The sequence below is a fragment of the Haemaphysalis longicornis genome, unplaced genomic scaffold, assembly GCF_048455015.1.
Source record: "Haemaphysalis longicornis isolate Haplotype H1 unplaced genomic scaffold, Haemaphysalis longicornis Haplotype H1 scaffold_4, whole genome shotgun sequence".
NCBI classification, from domain to species: domain Eukaryota; kingdom Metazoa; phylum Arthropoda; class Arachnida; order Ixodida; family Ixodidae; genus Haemaphysalis; species Haemaphysalis longicornis.
In genome coordinates, this window is record NW_027526361.1 from 6,170,114 (window position 1) to 6,190,317 (window position 20,204).

Genomic DNA, 20,204 nt, shown 5'->3' on the forward strand with positions numbered 1-20,204 from the left:
CGCTAGCAGCAATGGCGCCGCCCACGGCGACCCGCGACTGCAGCGAGCGACAGATTTCCCTCTAGTATATATTAGTGTGAAACTCTATGGTACTAAGCTCACTTTTGGCTAATGACTGTTTTTGGGAAGCCTTCTTGTGGCATTTTATTTACTTCTGTTTTTCCGAAAATACCTAGGTTTATCCCAGATTAGGCCAATCAGCGAGTTCGAAACCCATCGCATGACAATGGGAAAAGATGGTGCATAGTCACGTAGTGATACAGGTTTGCTGTGAACTTCACTTGCTATTACAGGCTGAGATTCTTTGGTGACAATCAGACTTTCCCGTATCTTTGATATACGTATGGGAAAAGAAGAAAGGCACTTCCTTGGGGACGCTGTGACACTTTTTGTTATGGTTTTTGGAAGGAGCAACAGTAGGTTCTGTGCCTGGTCATTTTACCTGCTGTTCAAGTAGAGATTTCTGGTGTGCCGGTACATCATGTTTCATTAGCAGCAACAAATTATTTACAGTTTGTTTATGGTAAAAATTTCACTTGCTATTAATGAAAGGAAAGTTATGACTGCCCAATGCACAGCTTTTTGCATAACCTAATTGAAGCCAGTACTTGTTGCCTGGGTGAACCTGTTTGAGCTACAGCTGTATCCATGGTTGTTTCTGGGAGTCATCGTAAATGGTACAGATAGTGCAGATGTTGTTGAGTTTAGGTGCTGGATGGAAACGAGGTGTTGCCCGATGAGCTACAGTTGGGAGCGCACACCCAGAAGGTTCAGTGATGCACAAGTGTCAGCCGAGCGCAGTTGGGCCAGTTTGTCACCTCTTTTTTTGTTTGCAGCGATTTCGGCGACCGTGGACCGAATGGGCGACAGCAAGGACTCGGTGGGTCTTGTTCTTTACCATTGTCCCAGCAAGTTTTGAGACAGCGCTCAGAGGTCCGCACATCCGCCGCGGTTCAGCTGGAAGGTGGAAGTGGCCGTTGCCGAGTTTTGAAACATTTCTCCCTTTGATGATGATCAAGCCTGGACCTCAAATGAGATAGTCATCATTTAGAACTCTGTGAATAGTGACCAGACATTTCTGCACTTGCTGGCGGTGCGTTCAGTGTAGCTTCAGTGCATACCATGTTTCTCTTTTTTTGTACCTTATATTACAGTGTGCCTTTGTGTACTTTGTTGCAGGTTCGAGATCAGGCCAAGAACTTCACAATGAAGTTGATGACCGTGTCGTCTCCGCAGGTGAGGTGGCTCGCACTTGGTGGCCCCCGTTTCTCATGGGATGCCCACGGGGCCAGCCGTGCCTCGGGCCCTTCTCGCTGCATTTGCGTTGCGTTCCTTTAAAGGAGCCATGAAGAGAAAACAAAAGTTTGTTTTATTCGAAAGATTAGGTGTTTCATAGTACCCCAAGCGCTTTCCCGGAAGCAAATGATGCTTTATTCACTGAGAAATAAGGCAATTTAAGCCAAAATTTTAAATCTCCCGCTAAAATTGAACATTCCGTGACGTGTACAATGGCGTCATAGAGCCGGTCCATGAAACAGATACTTAGTATGTCGACTCCATATAGCACCCACACGCGGGAGTCGATCGAGACGGCGGCCATTTTAAAAATACTAGTAAAACCTAGTGCACCCGCAGCCCTAGTCATGGAATCGCCTGATCCGGAGAACAAAACTCTCGCCGAGGAGCTCGGGCTTGCATTTAACAACCTCACACCACAAAAACGCTCAATGCTTCTAAGTGCACGGGCGGCAAGAGTTGTGGGATACGCGGTGGACGGGAAAGCGACCATTCCGCGATAGCCACAACAGACGAACGCCCAGCCGTCGGCACCGCTGCCTCGTCAGCCCCGTCGCGACGGACGAATATAGACTGGTACGTATGTGCCGTATTTTGATTACGGTTAATAATAGTTCAATTTCAGTAGCAGTATCACTTATGCCAGTTGGCCGGTGTCGTGTATGGAAAGCCGTTCGCGCGAGCTCTCTGCTTCGACCAGAAAGATACGAACGTCAATGCGCGGTGTTTACGGCATTTTTTTCCCCAAGGTCAGAGCGATTTGACGAAGTCGGCGACGAGCGCCAGCATGTCCCAGGAGTGAGCTAACGTAAGGGTCCCTGCCGTAACTGAACAAACTGAAGTTTTCAGTGGTTGTAAACTGGAAACGAGCTCGTAACGACAGCAGCAAGCCAACACCATTCGAAACTTACGCGACGACTGGCACTATCTCGTCGCTTCTTGCTGTTCCTTACTCCCCTCGTTTCTATTTTTACCTTTGCTGGTTGGCGATATGACGGCCAACCTCCTGTGAAGGGATTACGATACGAAGCAAGGTCGCGGCTGTGCGTGCTGGAACGGTTCGTTGGCCCCGAAGAGCCTCGAACCCGAAAATTCGTCTGCGCGACGGCGAGATGTCGAGCTCGGCCGTGGCGCCAGTTTCGTACGCATTGGCGCACACGCTTGCGAGTTCGTTCGGACCTTCAACCGTTTACTCCACCGTTCTTTGTCATAAAAAGAATGTGCAGTATGTTTCACGGGCATTTAGCTCGCTATGCAAGCTGTAAGCCCTGCCTAACATGCGTTTGCTTTTGCCGGCCTCCGCCAATCGCAGAGCTTAGCCCATGTGACGGCATAGGTTCTGTTGCGGAAAATGAGCTGGTGGGTCGCATGGTCATTTCCTTTTTTCCTAATTATGTAGCTTATTTGAGCGAAGTTTGCGTTATAAGTGGTGTAGCTATGGTTCTAACGAGGCAATCTTTCGAATGAACCAAACTTGTGTTTTCTCTTCATGGCTCCTTTAAAGCATTCCAAAGTCAACAGCTTAGAATAGGTATGCGTTGCAAAAAAAAAAGGGGGGGGGTGGGGAATAGCAGAAGCTGCGTGAAATGGCATAGAATACACAGGGGTGAGACAGCTGCGCATATTGCGCAAATTTATTTTTCTGCGCCAGGCTGCTCCAAAAGCTTGAAAATTGGTAAAATTGCGCCAAACTGCTCCAAAACAGTCTGAGAGCCAACGATTTTAACGCTCCCATCAGTTTCAGTGGGGAAAAAATGCTTACTGGCCGCATAATTTTCCATTACCCCCAAAATGTCCTGTTTGTAAAAATTGATTGATCATTCAATAAAAAACCCACATAAAATGATCCCCGAAATAGTTTTTTTCGGAAGTCGCAATGTCTGGTTGCACATGTTATATTCTGTACGTTTTTAAAGCTTTCCCATTGAAAATCATTGCAAAGTCCTGTATAAAAATGCTAATTTTTACTGAAGCGACAAAACTTGTTAAAGTTAATGACGAAACGGCAATTTTCTGAGCGCCGTATCTCCGGAACGACATTACGTACGTATACGGGGCGCCGCCATCTTGGTATGGTGAAGATCGGAAAACATGGCCAGCGGGCGAAGCAGTTGCTCGTAGTTCAGGCTAGTTCACTCTAGTTCAGGCAGACCACTCTTTACAAATTTCTACGGTGCTTTCGATTATGGGGGTGGCTAGGTTTACATTTAGTTGTTTGATCTGTTACGGGAAGTTGCGGTACTCGAAAGGTGGAGTTCATAAAAAAACGCGGTGCCCACGAATTCGCCGCGTTTCATGTGAGGCGAGGTGCGCGCTTGAAGTGAAATTTCGGACTCATAGCGTTGTTATAAAACGCGGAGTTATTGCTGCCCTTGACAGCGAGCTTGCGAGCGGCGGGAATGGGACGGTCGACACTTCAAAAGGGGCGGCACAAGCTACATCGCCGCAAAATGTTCAAGCAGTGTCCGATAGCGGGACGGGCTATTATTGCACTCTAGTAATAATGGTTTATCTATCTGAAGTGAAATTTAATGTTAAAAGGCAGGTGGCTAAACATATCAACGTGACTCAAATTGCGATCGATCGTAGTGAATGTGCACCTTAGTGTTTGAAATGGGAAAGCTGGTGGGGTGCAACAGACTGTCACCTTGCTTTGAACAACTTTTGCCGTGGCTCTACACTTGTGCTTAAAGCCGAGTCTGGGATTACAAAAATATTAATTTCGGCATTCCCATTAAAATAAAAATGCCTTACGATTGCTTAGTTTTTCAGTACGATATTTTCAACGGACCCCATGCTATGTATACATAAAGCCTAAGAATTTAAAAATGGTTTGTAAAAAGGTTGTGCAGTTCGTGCCTCGTGATACTCTGGCAGAAAAACTTAATTAAGAGGCTGTTTCAGTGTTATATACGTTCAAAACCGATTAAAAAGTGCTGTTTCCCCTTCGAGTTGCCAAAAATTTGATTTTTTGGGCACCTAAGGTGACATAATAAATGTCGTTAACTGCTCCAAACCAAGGTTCTTCTGCTCCAAAATCGAGATTTCGCTGCTCCAAAAACTGCTCCCAAACTTGATTCAGCTGTCTCACCCCTGAATACATTGTAGCAGGTGAGCCATGTTTTCTATGCCATACGAGGATGCGGGTTCGATTCCCGGCCGCGGCGGCTGCTTTTCTGGTGGGGACGAAAAGCAAAAGCGCCCATGTGTACGAGATTTCGGGGCATGTAAAGATCTCCAGGGGGTCAAAATTAATCCAAAGCCCTTCACTACGGCACGTCTCATCGCCTACATTGCGTTGGCGTATTAAACCATACAATCGCTCAATATTCTATGCCATAAATCGTGAAAGAGTACTTTTACAGTGTAAATGCTTTATGCAGTTAATGGTGTGGGTAGTATGTGGGTGTTTTTGTGTGTGGGTGTGTTTGAGGGTAAAGCGTAAAGGTGTGCGTTGTATGCAGGGATAGGATATGCATGCGAAAGTACAGTACGGTGCTCTTGTTGTTTTTGTGAGCATTTGGAAAATCGTTGCCACAGGGAAGAAAAAGATGCTACCCGCCGCGGTGGCTCAGTGGCTAAGGCGTTGCGCTGCTGAGCACGAGGTCGCGGGTTCGATTCCCGGCCGCGGCGGTCGCTTTTCTGATGGAGGCGAAAAGCAAAAACGCCCGTGTGTACGAGATTTCGGCGCACGTTAAAGATCCCCAGGTGGTCAAAATTAATCCGGAGCCCTCCACTACGGCGCGCCTCATCGCCTGCGTTGCGTTGGCGCGTTAAACCTTACAATCAATCAAGAAAAAGATGCTGTGCAGGTCAATGAAACTGCAGTGTCCAAACAATAAACCAGATGAGGCAACAACGCCTGAAACCTTGGTGGGAGGTTTTCAAATTGGCCTGTGAATCAGTCGGTAGCAGGTTATCGAAGTTCTCTATGGGTGTGCAACAAAGAGAGTTGAGCAAACAAGCTTGAAGCCTCCGGCTTTGCGATCTTTTAGGCGCTATTCGTTGAAAAGTTTAGCGGTCAATTTCTTCCCTCGGCAACGCTGGAAACAGCCACAGACATGGCTGATGCGCCACGGACACGGCGCGGCTTGGGCCACTGCGGCCGCACACCAAAGAAAAAAAACACCCGCGTGCGTCATCTGCTCCGTTCCAATCCGATTCTAAGCGGTGGCGTCAACAGAGATGTTATTAATCGCACTCACATTGAACTCGGTAGAGTTTGTAACGTGAAACACCATCATGTGTTTCACAGTCGCGCTTAGCATGGACAAGTACTGCCATCCCGCGGAGCCTGACGTAACGAGTGACGGTGCACTCGCACGGTTGCATGGAGGAAAAGAGGGGTGCTTCATCTGTGGGCCGTGCGCACAACGTCGCCTAGCAACTGACGCTTAGCCACAGATATGGCGGTGCACTCGCATGGTTGCCTGCATGCATTCCACGCCATTGAATACCGGCTATACAAGCACTTGCTTTTTGTATCTCCTATGTTCAAGATAATGAGTTTGTCTGTTATCAGTCAGAATCTGCATTTCATGCTTAAGCAACACCCAGTTATCAACAGATCAGGTAAGACCCATTGGCAAAGAAGTGTCATAAAAAATTTTGCATCAGTGTTCTTTTAAACAGCACAATTGTTTAATTAAGCTCCGTTCCGCCATGGAGCATTACCAGAAAACTCGGCCTAGCCTAGTGCACGTGAGCGTGTGCCTTGTGAGGAGCGCCTGGTGTTGTCCAGGCTTGCGCGTGGGCTTGTACCACGAGGAGCTCGCACAAAAATACCAAGCAAAAATGTTGAATGCACGTGAGTGTGCGCCTTGTGAGGAGCCCCGCTGTCGGCCTTCTCGACTTTCGAGAACACTCTGCCCAGCATTCGTGGCGTGATCTCTCACGTGCTCTTCTGCGGCCAGTTCACGTGCGTTCGCGCCATAAGTGGGAAACACAGACGTCGAGTACGCGAAGCCGGTTGCTGCTGGTTCAAGCGCGTGCTAACGCGATCCACTTAGGGAGACGTGTGAAAGCCTGTGGATGAAACAATCTGGGCCTGCCAGTCACGGAGAACTTTCAGCGGCAAGTTTGGAAATTCATGTGAGGTGCAACAGGCGGGTCTCTGTCGAAAAGAGAGGCGTCAGCAGCAAGCTGCGCCAATTTTTTCGAATAGTTAGCATTGTTTGTAACCTTCCTTTTTAGTTGTGGCACAGGTAGCATTGATGGAATGTTAAGGGTAGTTTGGCTAGTTCGTGATTGTTAAAACCAACAGAATTTTTTCAATTCTTTTAATAGTGGTCCCTTTGAAAATCGGGTGAACATTCTAAGAATTTGAAAATTTGAAATTGCTGCACATCTAGAGAAGAAGTAGGGCGATAGTCACTCATAGTGGCTTGAGAGACCTGGTAGTGTGGCCGCGCAGTGCATCCTGGGGGGGGGGGCTGGCTTCTGATTTTGATTTTTGGCTCTTTTCTCTGGTAACAATAAAATTATCATTTTGTTGTGGTTGCTGCCTTGGGCCAACTTAAATGCAATTCATTTAGTGAAAATTTCTTCTGATGCCATTCTGTGAGAAAGGTGTTTCCGTGAAATTTCGGTGTGTTTTTTTCTTTTGCCTGCTATGGGTGCCTACCAGCCCAATAATCATAGAATGGCACATTATATGGTCAACCGCAGTGTACGTAAGTACTTAAAGCCTCATTTTTTGTGTCTGTTTTGGTTTTGACGAAACCAACTCCCAGGTGGCCGCCATGACAGGGGGGGGTGCTCTTGCCGTCATTGTTCTCAGTGCATCACGGCCGGCCTGGATGCGCACACTAGAGTGAGCGAGCGCATCCCGGCCGGCTGTGGTTGCATGCGCCTGGGCGGCGTGATGGCAGTTCCAAAATTAGCTTGGTAGACAAGGTGGAGCAGCGCGTGCCAACAGTGGCCAGCGCCTTGGCTACGTCAGAGAAGCCCTGATGTCTGCAGTGTGAGCTGAGGCACATGGTGAGGCACTCCCACACGTCGTGCTATTCCCAGTGTCGAAGGCGTACCCATTCTGAGCTGTCTCGTGCGTGCAAGGATTAAAGTTCATTTAAGATGTGTCATACTGAACGGTTGCTGTGGAAACTTCATGGGAGATACCTCCATATACAAAGGAAGCTTTTTACATTGTCAGCTTTGAAATTTCATGTCAGTACTCTTTTATTACTACTGCAAGGTCATTGTGCCCATATGGACAAGGCTGCACAAGCTCTTCTTTATTTGAGGCTGATGCACAATGGCAAACATGGTTTAAGAGCTCAAGGCCAGTATTCATGTAAAAGTGTTCTGTAACGGCATTTTGGTTCGTTCACTCTCTTTTTGTTTTGCTTGTATTATGACACTGTTTTAGTTCTTTTCAGCTGACGCTTGAGAAAATGGCAGTGCTCAGCCACAGAACTTTAGGCTTGCTGATATTGAACTGCTTTGCTTCTTTTCAGCATATGCTGGAAAAGATGATGCCTGCATTTGGACACAAGAACTTCAGGATACGTGAAGAAGTGCTGCTGTGTCTACAGGACACCATTAACCTGTGAGTGGCCTGCCAGAAGCGAGTGTGATGGCCCTTTGGCAGTCGGAAGTGGAGAAGGGGGTTTTAAGGTCCTTCAAAACTAGTGCTACCTGCCAGGCCTGTGCAGTGCATGCCATCTACCCCTGCCGGCCATGATATCCATTTCTCAAGAACTCGCCACAGTGGCCCAGTGGCTGAGGTGCTGTGCACCGAGTCCAAGGACCCGAGTTTGACACCAGTTGCGGCTGCTGCTTTCCTGACATGAAGGCGGGACGTGAAGCAACAGAAAAAAAATAGTAAAAGGCACTTCATTACTGTGACACATGCAAAGTATTTTTCTTAAATATGAAGAGAACATTAGACTCACTACACTGCACCATGGAGAGTGCCTGAGTTTCTGGATCCTGAGGAACAGGAAATGTCTCTTCGAAATTGAAAAAAGAAAGAAAGAAAAAAGCACCATGACAAGCTAGGCACATGCTTCTGGCAGGGATCAGACTTCTATGTAGATGGCTTAGTATGGTAAATTTTAAAGCACGAAATAGTGCAGAGCGCTGTTCCACAGTCCTTGCATGAGGTGTGCAGACTGTGGAGATTGGCATTTAGAGAATCGCTTTTTTCTTAGAAATTTATTGTTTTTGAACTATCCCCTGAAGATAATTATTACCCGAAACACATTTAGTTCGTCCAGCATCAACTCCGTCCATGTCACTTGGCTCAAGTTGTGCCGAGCAAAAAACTGTTCAGCGTAGCGGTTCGTTTTGTGCACTATCAAACCAGCTATTTCATTATAGGCAATTCAAGATACCATGCACAATTTCCGTCTTCTGTCACGGGTACATTCACTCCAGGCTTGGCCGTGAAAACAAACCTTGGAGGTGCTAGTGGTGGTTTGTTCATATCTATTGGCATCTACTGCCGACGAGTTGAGACGCTGTCGTCGTCCGAATCCGATGATTCTGAGAAGATGTGCTCTGTGTCGTCGCTTCCACTCTCTGCTAAGCATTGAAGTTCTTCACTATCTGAGTCCAAGGAAACTTCCGCAAACACATGCTTTCCTCTTTTTTTCTGGAGCGCTGACGGGGCTGGTATGCGCACGGTAGCGTGGACGAGCGCAGCTTGTCTTTGGTTGGAGTGTTACAAGCCGTGTGGACGAGCTCAGCTAGTATACGGTAGGCAAAGGATTAAACTGGTTAAGGTGTTGGAGAGTGTCGAATGCAAGAGGTATACTTGAGTTATGTTTGTGAATATGGAAGTCACGTCCTGCAGCCTTCTTGTTTCTGGGAAGGCCTAATGCCCCCTTTGTACCCTAGTTTTGGGTGTGAAATTGTGGGTGAATTTTTGTCGGTGTAGGCTGGATAACTAAGGAATTCATCATACTAGCGAGCGTTAAGAGTGACAAAGCTAAAGAGGAGACGAAACACATGCTAGAACTTCAACTTAGTTTATGCCACAGAAACAGGGAAGCACCAAAATTTACACGATATTTGGAAGGGTTATCATAAAAACGCTGCGAAAATAAACAAAATGGTATCGCTCAACACAGGCCCTATCAGTATCGCTCATATCACTGTACACACGTGGGTTTAATTTACGCCATGTGATATGGGCCGGCGCTGTAATGCAGCCTGTGATATGAGCGATACCATTTTGTTTGGTTTTGCTGCATTTTTATGAAAACCCTTCCAAATATCATGTACATTTTGGTGTTTCCCTGTTTCTGAGGCATAAACCGAGTTAAAGTTCTCGCGTGTTTTTCGTCTCCTCTTTAGCTTTGTCCCTGTCTTATTGTTCGCTAGTATGATGAATTCTTTGGTTAGTAGGCAGTTTTAGAATAGGGGAAGCCGGCGTTGGGGCCTCCAAAAAGTTAGAAGAGGGGTGTCCCCCAAAAGCTCACAACCGGCTTGCGTTTTTTGGGTCGGCTCTAGTGATGGGAACTTTACGCTTAGCATCTTGGTGGATATTTGATCGCCGCTATCTGTAGAACTGCAAATGACACTCCCTAACACAGCTTTTCACCACACTATCATCCCCTTTCTCGCTATAATTATGGTTTGAGTGATCAGTAATGGGGCATCTGCCGTAGCCTGTTTCGATGCTTACGTGCAGGTGGCGCCATCTTTCAGCCGCTCGCCGCACCACGCGCCTGGCGCCTGATCGGACCGCCGAACATTCGTGGCTGGTCAGCATAGGCTTAGCATCGTGGCAGATATCTGATCACCGCTTTGAATAAAATCAGCTCTGATAACAATCCCTAGCACAATTTTTCGACACACTAACATCTACTCTCTCGCATGTGGAACTCCTTTTACGCGATCACATTGACTGGAAGAGTGGCGACAAGCTGTTGCTACCGTGATCTACGCCGGTTTAAGCCGCTTAGTGGGCCGAGCGGACAGGCGTGGCCAGCGTGTGCGCGGACTGTTTCCAAAGGCAGAAAACACTTCACGATTGCCTGCTTTATCTATTTCTTGCGAACGACGCGCGGTATCTATGAATTCAGCCCAGCGATCATCATATTTTATTGGGTGGATAGAGGAACGAGCCGAAGGTTTCGCTCCAGCCATGGTCATGCGCACTTTCGCTGGCTGCGAGAGCGGCACAAGAATGCAAGCTCCAGCTTTGGGGCACCCGCTATTTCGGCAAAATAGCGTGCGCACTAAACGCAAACCCAAAACCCCAAGGACAGCTTGGGTTCTGCGCATGCGCATTAGGGCGCCCCAAGACACTTGGGGACTCCAGAGCGTTGGGGCCCCCCTATTCTAAAACTCCCTAGTAATGGACTCGCCCAACTTGGCACTTTAGGCTGGATAATTTGGGATGAATTGGACGCGGGCGTTTTCTCTCCCTGCTTCAAAGTGCACTGCTGGAATCTCTTTTGATGGTCAGAAGACAGGGAGGGGAAATTTGTGCCCCCTTCTCACTGGCTCCCTGTGCGACCGCAAGAATGGGTCCCTTGCAGCAGCATCTTCCTGTGGCCGGAAAGCGGCAATTACAGTGACGAAAAAGAAATGCAGGTCTCAAAAGCAGGTGTAGCTCCTGCGGTGGGTCGGGCGGAGAGGGTAACGGCACTATGACGGGATGGAGCGAAAGAAAAAAAGGGGGAAAAGAGTAGGAGGGGAGGGAAAGGAATAAAAAAAAAAAGGAAAGGCCAGTTTACGTTAGGCGAAGGTGTCCCATAAGTTGGTGACCCTGGTCTGGCAACCATGGTAGAAGGGGGGGGGGGATTTGCGGGTATGCCAGGGACGGTGGTGGAGGTAGGAATCCAGCCCTCATCATCCCCCATGAACAGCTTCGCAGGCAGACAGCTGCGCTAGTCAAGTGCTGTAACTTCTGCTGCTGTCGTTCCAAAAGGGCGAATGGGAGGAAAAGAAATTGTTTGCTAGGTGCACGTGAACTGTGTACCCAGTTGCACGCTGTACTTGTTGCGCAGTGGGTGTGGGAATAGGAATGCCAATTTGCAGACACACGTTGAGTGGTGATGCCGTCTGATGGGATGCCGCCATGGAAAAAAGGGTCGTGTAGCGCTGCCCTGTTACCTGCGCCCCGTGTGAGGCACGTTGTCTGCCAGCTTGCTCCACCCGGCGGCCAACTCTTCTCTCGTCCTAATGGCAAACGCCGAATTGGAAGCGCGAATCTATGCGATTCCAGGAACCTCTTCCCCCGTTACAGCTCAACTTGAGAGCTCGCTGTCCACTTCACTGCCGTGAAGGTGCAAAGTAGTGAGCAGTGGGAACATTGTGCCTGTGGAGCCAGTGGCGATCGTACTGCTCCTAAGACAAAGGGAGAACGAGCTGTGAAAGCAGAAGTACCTCCTGCATGGTGGTCTGCATAGCCCTTGGCACTCCCCGCAAGCAGCGGGATGCGTCACCTGGCAGAGATGGCGATGCCTTTTCGCAACAGGACAGTGTTGTGTAATCCGCTCCTCACTAAAAAGGAGATTGCACTGAAGAGGGGCGGATGTGTGTGTCTATAAATACGCAGGTACAGTACAACCTCGTTACAACAGACCATAATAGTGATCTTGATTTCAGTCCGCTATAAAAGAAGTATGGACAATCCAAATACTGTTACTACAGACTTTTACGGAATCATGGATGAAGTCTGTTATAACAAGAGTTTGGACTTTTCAACGGTTAAAAACAAATCACACAATACTAAAAGTATGCTGGTCAGTTCTCAAGATTCAGTTACAACTTAAACTGGTTGGTATTTTAGGCCAACAAACCCTCAGGATGACTTGGGTTTTTCAGCAGTTTCCTCCTCTTGTGACATTGTGAAGCACATCACAATCACATGCATGACTCTTCTTACATTTACTTGGCTCCTGTTGTATTGCACCCCCTCAAACTTTTGATTCACTCTTACTAATATTACTCTCTTTCACATCTTCAACCTACACTTGCATTTCCATTGTCTTCACCTGAATATAAATGAAATGCAAGTAAAGATCTCATTGCTAAGCTTGGAGATTTAGCCATCTATAATGTATGAGGGCAAACGTTTTTTTTTTTTTTGTTTCAATGATGGTAACTTTCATATATAAGCATCTCATCTGTTGCACTATAACACTTAAATTCTAAATCCTATCACTTGACTGCGAGGACATCACACTTGTGCATACTGCAAGTGGATGCAAGAAATTTCACTTCTACTAATTCACAATTATTTTTAATTGTTTCAAATTGTTGTCATTTGATCACAACTGTGAGGTAGAAGCACAAACTGTAAAAACGTATTACCTAACAAATGAATAGCTGGTTGCCTGCACTTGAAAAGTCCACTTTAGAGATGCAAATGTGGACTTAACCTTTCAAACTGGTGTGTTGTATCCGAATGTATGTTGTAACAGAATCTGCAGTAAAGGAAGTTTAATCAATGGTACAGATAGGAAGACCAACCAAGCATTGCAAATTAGTATGTTGTATCCAAATATCTGTTGTAAGCAGATCTGTTGTAACGGGGTTGTACTGTAGTACACCTGTCATTATTCCTATTCTGGGCCAATTTTGTTGAAAAGGTATTAACCACAGGGAAAATGTGTACCTACCTGGGGCTCAGTAAAAATGTCCCTATGCACATAATAGGCAGTCATGAAGTCCCTCCATGTCAGCTTATTTGATAGATTCCTCCATGGTGGTGCAGTGGCTAAGGCCAAATACACGAGGCTATTCGCAAATTATTTATGTTCTTGTGCAGGGTGGAAGATTTTATCTAATTGCAAAATGTAAATCTGTAATCTGACAATTTTTTCTTTATTGATTCGAAAAGCAATTTACTTTTTTCTGTCAGTGAGTTATGTTAAGATGTAGACGGGCACCCCACTCGGTAAGGTGTAGAGGTCATTGGGGCTGTGACATCAAACGCAACCTTTAGTTTTGATGTTAGAAGTGTAGTGTAACCAGGTGGCCACTTATTCTGTCCTTAATCTTGCCAGCTCTCTCTCGCTTACCGTAACGATGGAAACGTCGTGTGCTCGCTGAAGGTGGTGGCACAAATTTCGTGCAGTGAGTTTTAACTTTTTAGTTTTAATGAAGGCTGGTACATTTTCAAGCCCCGCAGTTGCCCTTGGATGGGGCTTTCAGAGTGGTACTTCTGATTTGTTGGGTCATAGGGTGCAACTTGCTCAAGTCCCATGTTTTCCTTTTGTCCCTTTTGTCTTCACTTAGGTACGGTGCCCAAAACCTGTCACTGATGAAGTTCATGCCGCTCATTGCAAAGCTGCTAGGAGATCCCAACTCTCAGGTACAGTGGAATGCTTCAAATATCTGCTGACACTTGTGTGGCTTAGTCAGTTGTTGCATAATCGATCAGGTACATAAGAGTGGAGGAATGGCGCTGTTTTTGGCGTCAGGTTTTTCTTTGGAGGGTGGAAAGGGCTAGCTAATGTGGAAGTCAATACTGTAGTGAAGCATTCAGCTGGACTTTTATAGCTGCACAGCTGCATTTTTGTGATACCGTTCTTCAAGGTAACTCATCTGTGAAGCTGTGCCAGGTTGATGTTAAGCGCAAACATACGTCGATACTTGTGCTAAAAGCACTTGCTTGAGACCGCAATAATATGCCGCATTCAGGTTGGCCCATAATTCGGAGGGCACAATTTTAGTAATGTGAGTGTTTACTTGGCTGAATGGCTCAAGGTCTCGGCAGAACTTTTGCCGATAACGTGCTCAGCACATAGTTCTCTGCGCCACATTTCCATAATCTGAATGCTTGCTGATTTTCAACTTGGTTTGCCCAGCTGGTTGAGAGGGTCAGTTGGTATCTGAGGCTGATTTTTCTTTTTCACAAATTTGTGCAAGACATTACTGAACCGCCCAGAGAACTCGGCCATTTGTAGAGTGGCTCAAGAGAGAGTGCCAAGCTGCAAGGCGCCGTTTTTTGGCCGCAGGTGCGTGATGCGGCATTCCACACGCTGGTGGTCATCTACACACACGTTGGGGAGAAAGTGCGGCTCGACCTTGGCAAGAAGTACGGCATACCAGCCGCCAAGTGAGTGACCAGGGCTGGCTGCGGCCGGGTCTGCGGGAAGCTGCCATTGCTTTTCTGCCTGACACAGCGTCAGTGCTGACAGGGGGGGCCTTTCTGTGCAAGTCGGGGTTCTGCGAGCACGTTACGGGCCACCTGGTGCTCTTAGGTGTTTCTCCTTTTGCAGAGCTCGCACGTTTGGTGTAACAGTGCTGCACCCCATCACCACCAAAGTGTTCAGTGTCTCAGGAGGCACTAGATGAACGATTAGCAGCCACAGAGAAGCTTTGTTTGTTCAAGGAGCAACTTCAAAAAAGTTCAAGAAATATTAGTTGCTGCCGTGCAACAGCTAAAGCACGGCAACAACTCAAAGCACTGGGAAGAGAATAAGATAAGTTGTCGATAGGTGACTGCACTCTAGTTCACTACGATACACGGGCAATAATTTCAGGGGCAATAATTTGACCTCAAGAAATGATAGAGGAAGCTCGGCAGATTGCTCCATTTAGGTATGGCACAATACATAGGAGCATGTAGACTGAAAAGATAATGCCCCACCAAAAACATGCCTGTTTTATACTTCAGCAATTCTCCAGCACATACTATGGGATTGGCATAAGCAGTGTCCAGCATTTCACTGGCCTAGTTTACTGTTTGCCTTGATCAGCACATCTTGAAATGGGTTACGTGGGTTTTGGCGACTGCATTTTCTTCACAAAGGAATACACAGGTCCTGTCTGGTGGTCTCGCGAAAGGTCAAACCATTACGCATGTTTCGCCATGCACATTAGTGGGGAACCCTGTCCTTGCAGCATTTAAGTTTTTCTCGGATGCCCAGTGGAAGGAGAGCCAGGACGACAAAATGATTGCCGTGCATTGATGAGTGGGTGAAAGTATCCCACTAGCGTGCTGGCCCGTTAAGTGGGTTCTGGCTTCCAACTGCTTTGGTGCATGGTCTGCTTTTGTCTGCAGGCTTCAAGCGCTGTTTAGCAAGTTTGATGAAGTGAGAAACTCTGGCCAACTACTCCCCTCTGCTGGCATTGAGAGTGGTGAGTGCTGCATGACCGTCTCACCTCCGTTGTTTTAAAGCAGGATGCTCTGACGGGCCACAGTGTAGTTCCACAGCAGCGCATAGCGTCTGCATGAGCGCAAGCACTGCTTCACCACAGCCAACTTTTGGTGATGTGGCGCACATAGGCCTAACCCTTCACACGGTGGCCTATTGCCTCGGTTTCGTTGTTTCAACACGCATTCCCGGAACAGTACACGGTTGACCGGGGCGCCGTCTTGAGGTGTGTGCGAAGCGGCTTCGTCTTGTTGGCCGCCAGCGTGCACGAGAACAGTGGCAAGAGCGGCTGTGTTGCGCTTGACGCCACTCTCTCTCCACCCTTTCCCGCACCCCTGCTGCTGCCACACTGTGTCCGTGGCTCCAGTGCAGTGACGTCTTTCCTTCCTCTCCCACATGGACACATTCTGTTTGCGGATACTTCTTGGTCCGGGTACTCCCCTAGGAGTGCATGCAAGGGATGCAGACAGGGGCTAGAAGCAAGCAGTTTCGCAGTATAAAAAAACTGCTGAAGGCCTGCGCCTTGCACAACCCCTGAGGGCACTTCGAAGTAACTGGTGCATTGCACTATGACCCCTGTATTCACAGATGTATACACTTTTTGTCGCCCTAACACATTTCAAGAACCAAGCTTACGCTGAAGGGTGCCTTTTTAGGAACTTATCGGCCTGAAAAGTAAGTGCTACTTAAGGTGGCTCCCGACCTACCTCAAGTGTGCCTTTTCCCTAACCAACATTGCAGACTACGACTGTAGCTCAGCTGAGGTTGCAGATTTGGTGCGTTCGTGAGGAATTGATGAAGCTGAAAAGAATTATGTGCTCTCTTTGGCAAAAACAATCCGCATATGCTCCATCCGTCCTGATGTGGCCATGCACACTGGCCCGGCTCACGTGATGTGGCCAGCACTGGCACAAGCGACATAGAACAACACAGGCAGGTGCAGCTACAGTTTGTCACCGGTCACCGGAATGCAACCAATTGTGAAAATCAAGTAGCGCAAGTTTTACAAAAGGACCGTCCGCTGTCGGAACTGGGTGCCTGAAACCACCACAGGGCGTCCTTCCCCAGAGGTGCTGTTTGCAAAACGCAGCAGTCCAGACGGTTGGTGGGCCCCCAAAACTCCAGCGGGGTAAGGCAGCAGGGTTATTGTGGCCGCAATGATGAAACGGGACCACATCATTGGTGATGTCGTTGTTAGTGTGGAGTTAGTAGTAGCAGAGTCCTTCAAGGCTTTTCTGGTCCTGAAGCTCTGGCCGAAGTTTCATTCAGGGACTGCGCTGGCCGCCAGAATTGCCCGGTCAATGAGAAGGCTGCGCCGGCCTTCTGCGATGCTTGCTGGCGCAGCACACCTTCACTCTTCTGCTCATCATTTCCCTCAGTAAAAATACGAACAAACTATACATATTTTTGTGTCAGTTATTGTCGCATAGCTTAGATGTGGGATAGAGGCAAGAACACGCATGTTACAAATGCATGTTGCAGTGTTGATGAGTTGCGACAGCCACGGCCAAGTTTTTGCTTTGGCTTGGGCAGATCTTGGGCAGATATTTGGTGTTTTCAGTTTTTGACTAGCCTTTGGTTTTCCGCCTAGATGATACAAGTTTAATAGCACCGGAATTAAAGCGGTATACAGCTCTCGGTGACCTGCTGCTCTGAGAAAATAGGCTTATAATTTGCAGACCCAGCCTCTCGGCACGTGGGTTTAGGGCTGCATCTGCGTGATTTAATAGTGAGGCGGCATTATAATAGGAACAGAAATATACAGTGGGAAAGAGAGCACGGACAGCAGAAAATAACACCACAGAAATTTAAGCGGCATAATGGAGCGTGGAGGGGGCAGGTGTATTTATTACAGCCTTGTGCGACTGATAGGCTGAGCGCTTAAAGGGACCCTGCAACACTTGCCATCGACTACTAGTAATGTATTTTGGGATAAAGTCTATTGTCCAAGAAATCTCCTCCCGCAAGAATTATGAAAATCCGTTCCCAATTAACGAAACTACGCGTGATGAGAAATCGCGCATAATCGTTCCCTCTCAACTCGACCGCGGACAATACGACGAAAGCTGCGCGCTCTCTCCCGGAGAGGGGGGCGGCTCGCGGCGTTCTCTTCGGCGGCCTTCGATATAACACATGCCGGGTAGTTTTCTCCTTTTCTCCGCAACGCGGAGGGGCCTATTTCCGGTCTGGTGCCACAAAAAAGCAGGCATGGGTGCCTGCTCGCAAGTGCGCGCTCGGGCTGGTAGGGCGTTTTTGAAGCAATAAACGTTTGTAGTCGAGTGGTCCCGTTGAAAGGGAAGTATTGAGGTCATCACTCAAACTCCGCGCGCACTCAAAACACAAAAGAAACGGCAAAACTGTGCCTACAGGTTCAGGCATAGAAGAGGTTCGTACACAGCGATGACGACGACGGAAATGGGAGAATCTAGCCGCGAAGTTGACCAGTGACATCCGTTCGGGCAGCCATGGCCTATGTGACGTCCCTTAGGCCATGCCAGGGGTTGCATAATGAGGACAACTGAAGAGAGAGCGGTATGTTTTTCCGCGTCTTTCACTTCGATTTGCGCGCTCACCGCTTCACGTGCACGTGTAATATTTGGCTGAGGTATTCCTGGCAGTGTAATCTAAACTTCGCGCAGGTTTACTTGCACTGCTCAAAGAGTGTTGCAGGGTCCCTTTAAGTTGGGGGATTGACAGATAAAAACTCGCATGCACAGCGCCTGCCACGCCACCCACCCAACCAGAGGGCAAGGTAAAAAAAAAAGCATGCAGGCACAGCTATTATCAAAATGTGGCCACCACAGATTTTGGGTGCGCAACAACGATGACAGGAAGCTGTTAGACCGCTGGCTGGCTGTAGCAGGCAGCTTCCAAGCATTTGCAGAAGTTACTACACAAGCTCAGCATGGCTGTGCCATACAAGTGTTTATTTACATGAGTTTGTGGCAATAGCGGGACGGAAATGACAGATATCATACAAATATGGTAGAAGACATCATACATACAGTAGCTCCCGTCTAATCATTGTTAGGCGACAACAACCGACGTTGTTGGGCAGGTGGGTTTACTCTTTTTCACTCTACGACGACGACCGTGTCTTCGGCTCCGTCATATACGCTGGCAGATTTCCGAATACCCAGGGGATGGCTCCGACTCGGAGTTTGGGCTTCTCACACTAGAGAACCACAGATAGGCCGCATGTTATGAACCCATCAGCTCGAATAGTGTCTGTGTGGTCGAAGCTTTCTCACGCACGCGTATGTGCTTTGGCTCGAGGAACGGTCGTGGAATGGCTCGCTTCCACCTGGCACACTATTCGCGGTTGCCAGGGCAGCAAAGCAGCGAAGCTTTTTCCTGTGCACTTGGATAGCCAGAGTGGCAACCGGGCACGCAGCACATCGCGGTTCACAAGGTTTGCCCTTCGCGATGAGTGAGCAAAGGTACTATATTGCGCAACAAACACCACAGCAAGATCGCTACCCAGTGCAGTGCCAATGTGGCTGCAGCCGCCCAATCCGCCTGCAGTGGACTCGCAGTGCCGCCGCGTGGGAGCTTTGTGTTGCGCAGGAGTTTTGTGACCATTGAAGGAGTCGGGTGGTAGTTCACCTCAGAGAGGGCATGACACAAGCCCTAAGGCAGGCAACATTGGGTGCTAGCCCCTGTTTCGACTGGGCACCTGATGGTAGTTTGCGCCTCGGTAGTGCGATTGGCAAGCTGCTTTCAAGCGAGTGTTGCTTAATTAAATCATCTGGCGTGCACAACATCTTTCCTGTCTTCCGCCGGATGCCGCTACTGGTCCACACTTGGTGCGGTGGTACCGTTTTTTGAGGAAGCGTGTGAGCTACGCACAAGCGGTTGGTTCGACGTCAGCATTCGCAGAGCCTCAAACGGTCAGTGTTCAACAAAGCGTCAATTCTGATCTCTGGTCCGATGGAGGAACGTTTTGCTAAGTGGTCTGTAGCTGCAAAGGATGTGGGAGTTCGGAAAAACATGACTAGTTTGACCGAAACTGACCAAAGCGCTCAGTATAGTGTTGTATTCGGTTGTTTCTATACCACTACACATCATCACTGCCTCGCTTAGTGACGCCAACAGCGGCTGCAGGTGCTGTTTGCATCACGTTTTATCAGCATTTTGTTAGCGATTTCTCAGCAATTAAGGCATCTTTCTGCACCCAATCAACGCCAAAATGGCTATGTGAAGGTCAGACTTTCGTTTGAAACCAGCTTGCTGGTTGCCTTCACTGTCCCTTCAAGAGCCTGTAGTTTGTTTGTGCCTGTTTGTGCAATACCTGTTTGTGCAATAAATAGCTATTACGGAAATGTATCTGCAGTATATGCCTCGAGCGCGGCCTGTAGGGGCGTCACTGAAATCCCCCTAGCGGCCTGTTTCGAAAGCTGCAGCGGGAGTCACCGGCCCGCTCCCCACTGTTACCGCTGCTTTCGGGGCCCGTTCACGACTAACATTCACCATTTGTACGCGTTGGAAATGCATCACTCTGTTTGCAAATGTGGCACATTTACGAGAGTGTAAATGTGTCTGACGCGATCCTAGTCTGGTACATTCGGTCTGTGCAAGCGCCAGGTGTGCGTCACAGGTTGGCGTCACGAAACCGGGATATGCATATGGAGTTGATTGTGATTCCACTGCCCTGAAATTTACTAACAGTGTCTCCGTAAGCATATATAGTTTCCCCAGATGGTCATGCTATGGCTGTACACTATGATGTAAATCAGTTTTGTGCACTTATATAACCTAGCGGAGCACTCATGCCTGACAGCACGCCAGTTATGCTTGCCAATATCATACCTCGGATATTGATCACTACCCTGAACATAAATTTCACGA

General features: G+C 48.0%; 1 protein-coding gene across 6 annotated transcripts in view; it reads left to right on the top strand.

Annotated features, from left to right (window-relative positions):
* The window catches only part of LOC144178171 (CLIP-associating protein 1-B-like), a 208,316-nt gene that overhangs the window by 14,848 nt on the left and 173,264 nt on the right, over window positions 1-20,204 (top strand). For all 6 annotated transcript variants that reach the window (XM_077705787.1, XM_077705791.1, XM_077705786.1 and 3 more), the window contains exons 4-9: window positions 837-880; window positions 1,180-1,236; window positions 7,752-7,843; window positions 13,492-13,567; window positions 14,214-14,314; window positions 15,263-15,339. In XM_077705787.1, coding sequence (XP_077561913.1) covers window positions 837-880; window positions 1,180-1,236; window positions 7,752-7,843; window positions 13,492-13,567; window positions 14,214-14,314; window positions 15,263-15,339 — 447 coding nt within the window. The remainder of the gene's footprint in view (window positions 1-836; window positions 881-1,179; window positions 1,237-7,751; window positions 7,844-13,491; window positions 13,568-14,213; window positions 14,315-15,262; window positions 15,340-20,204) is intronic.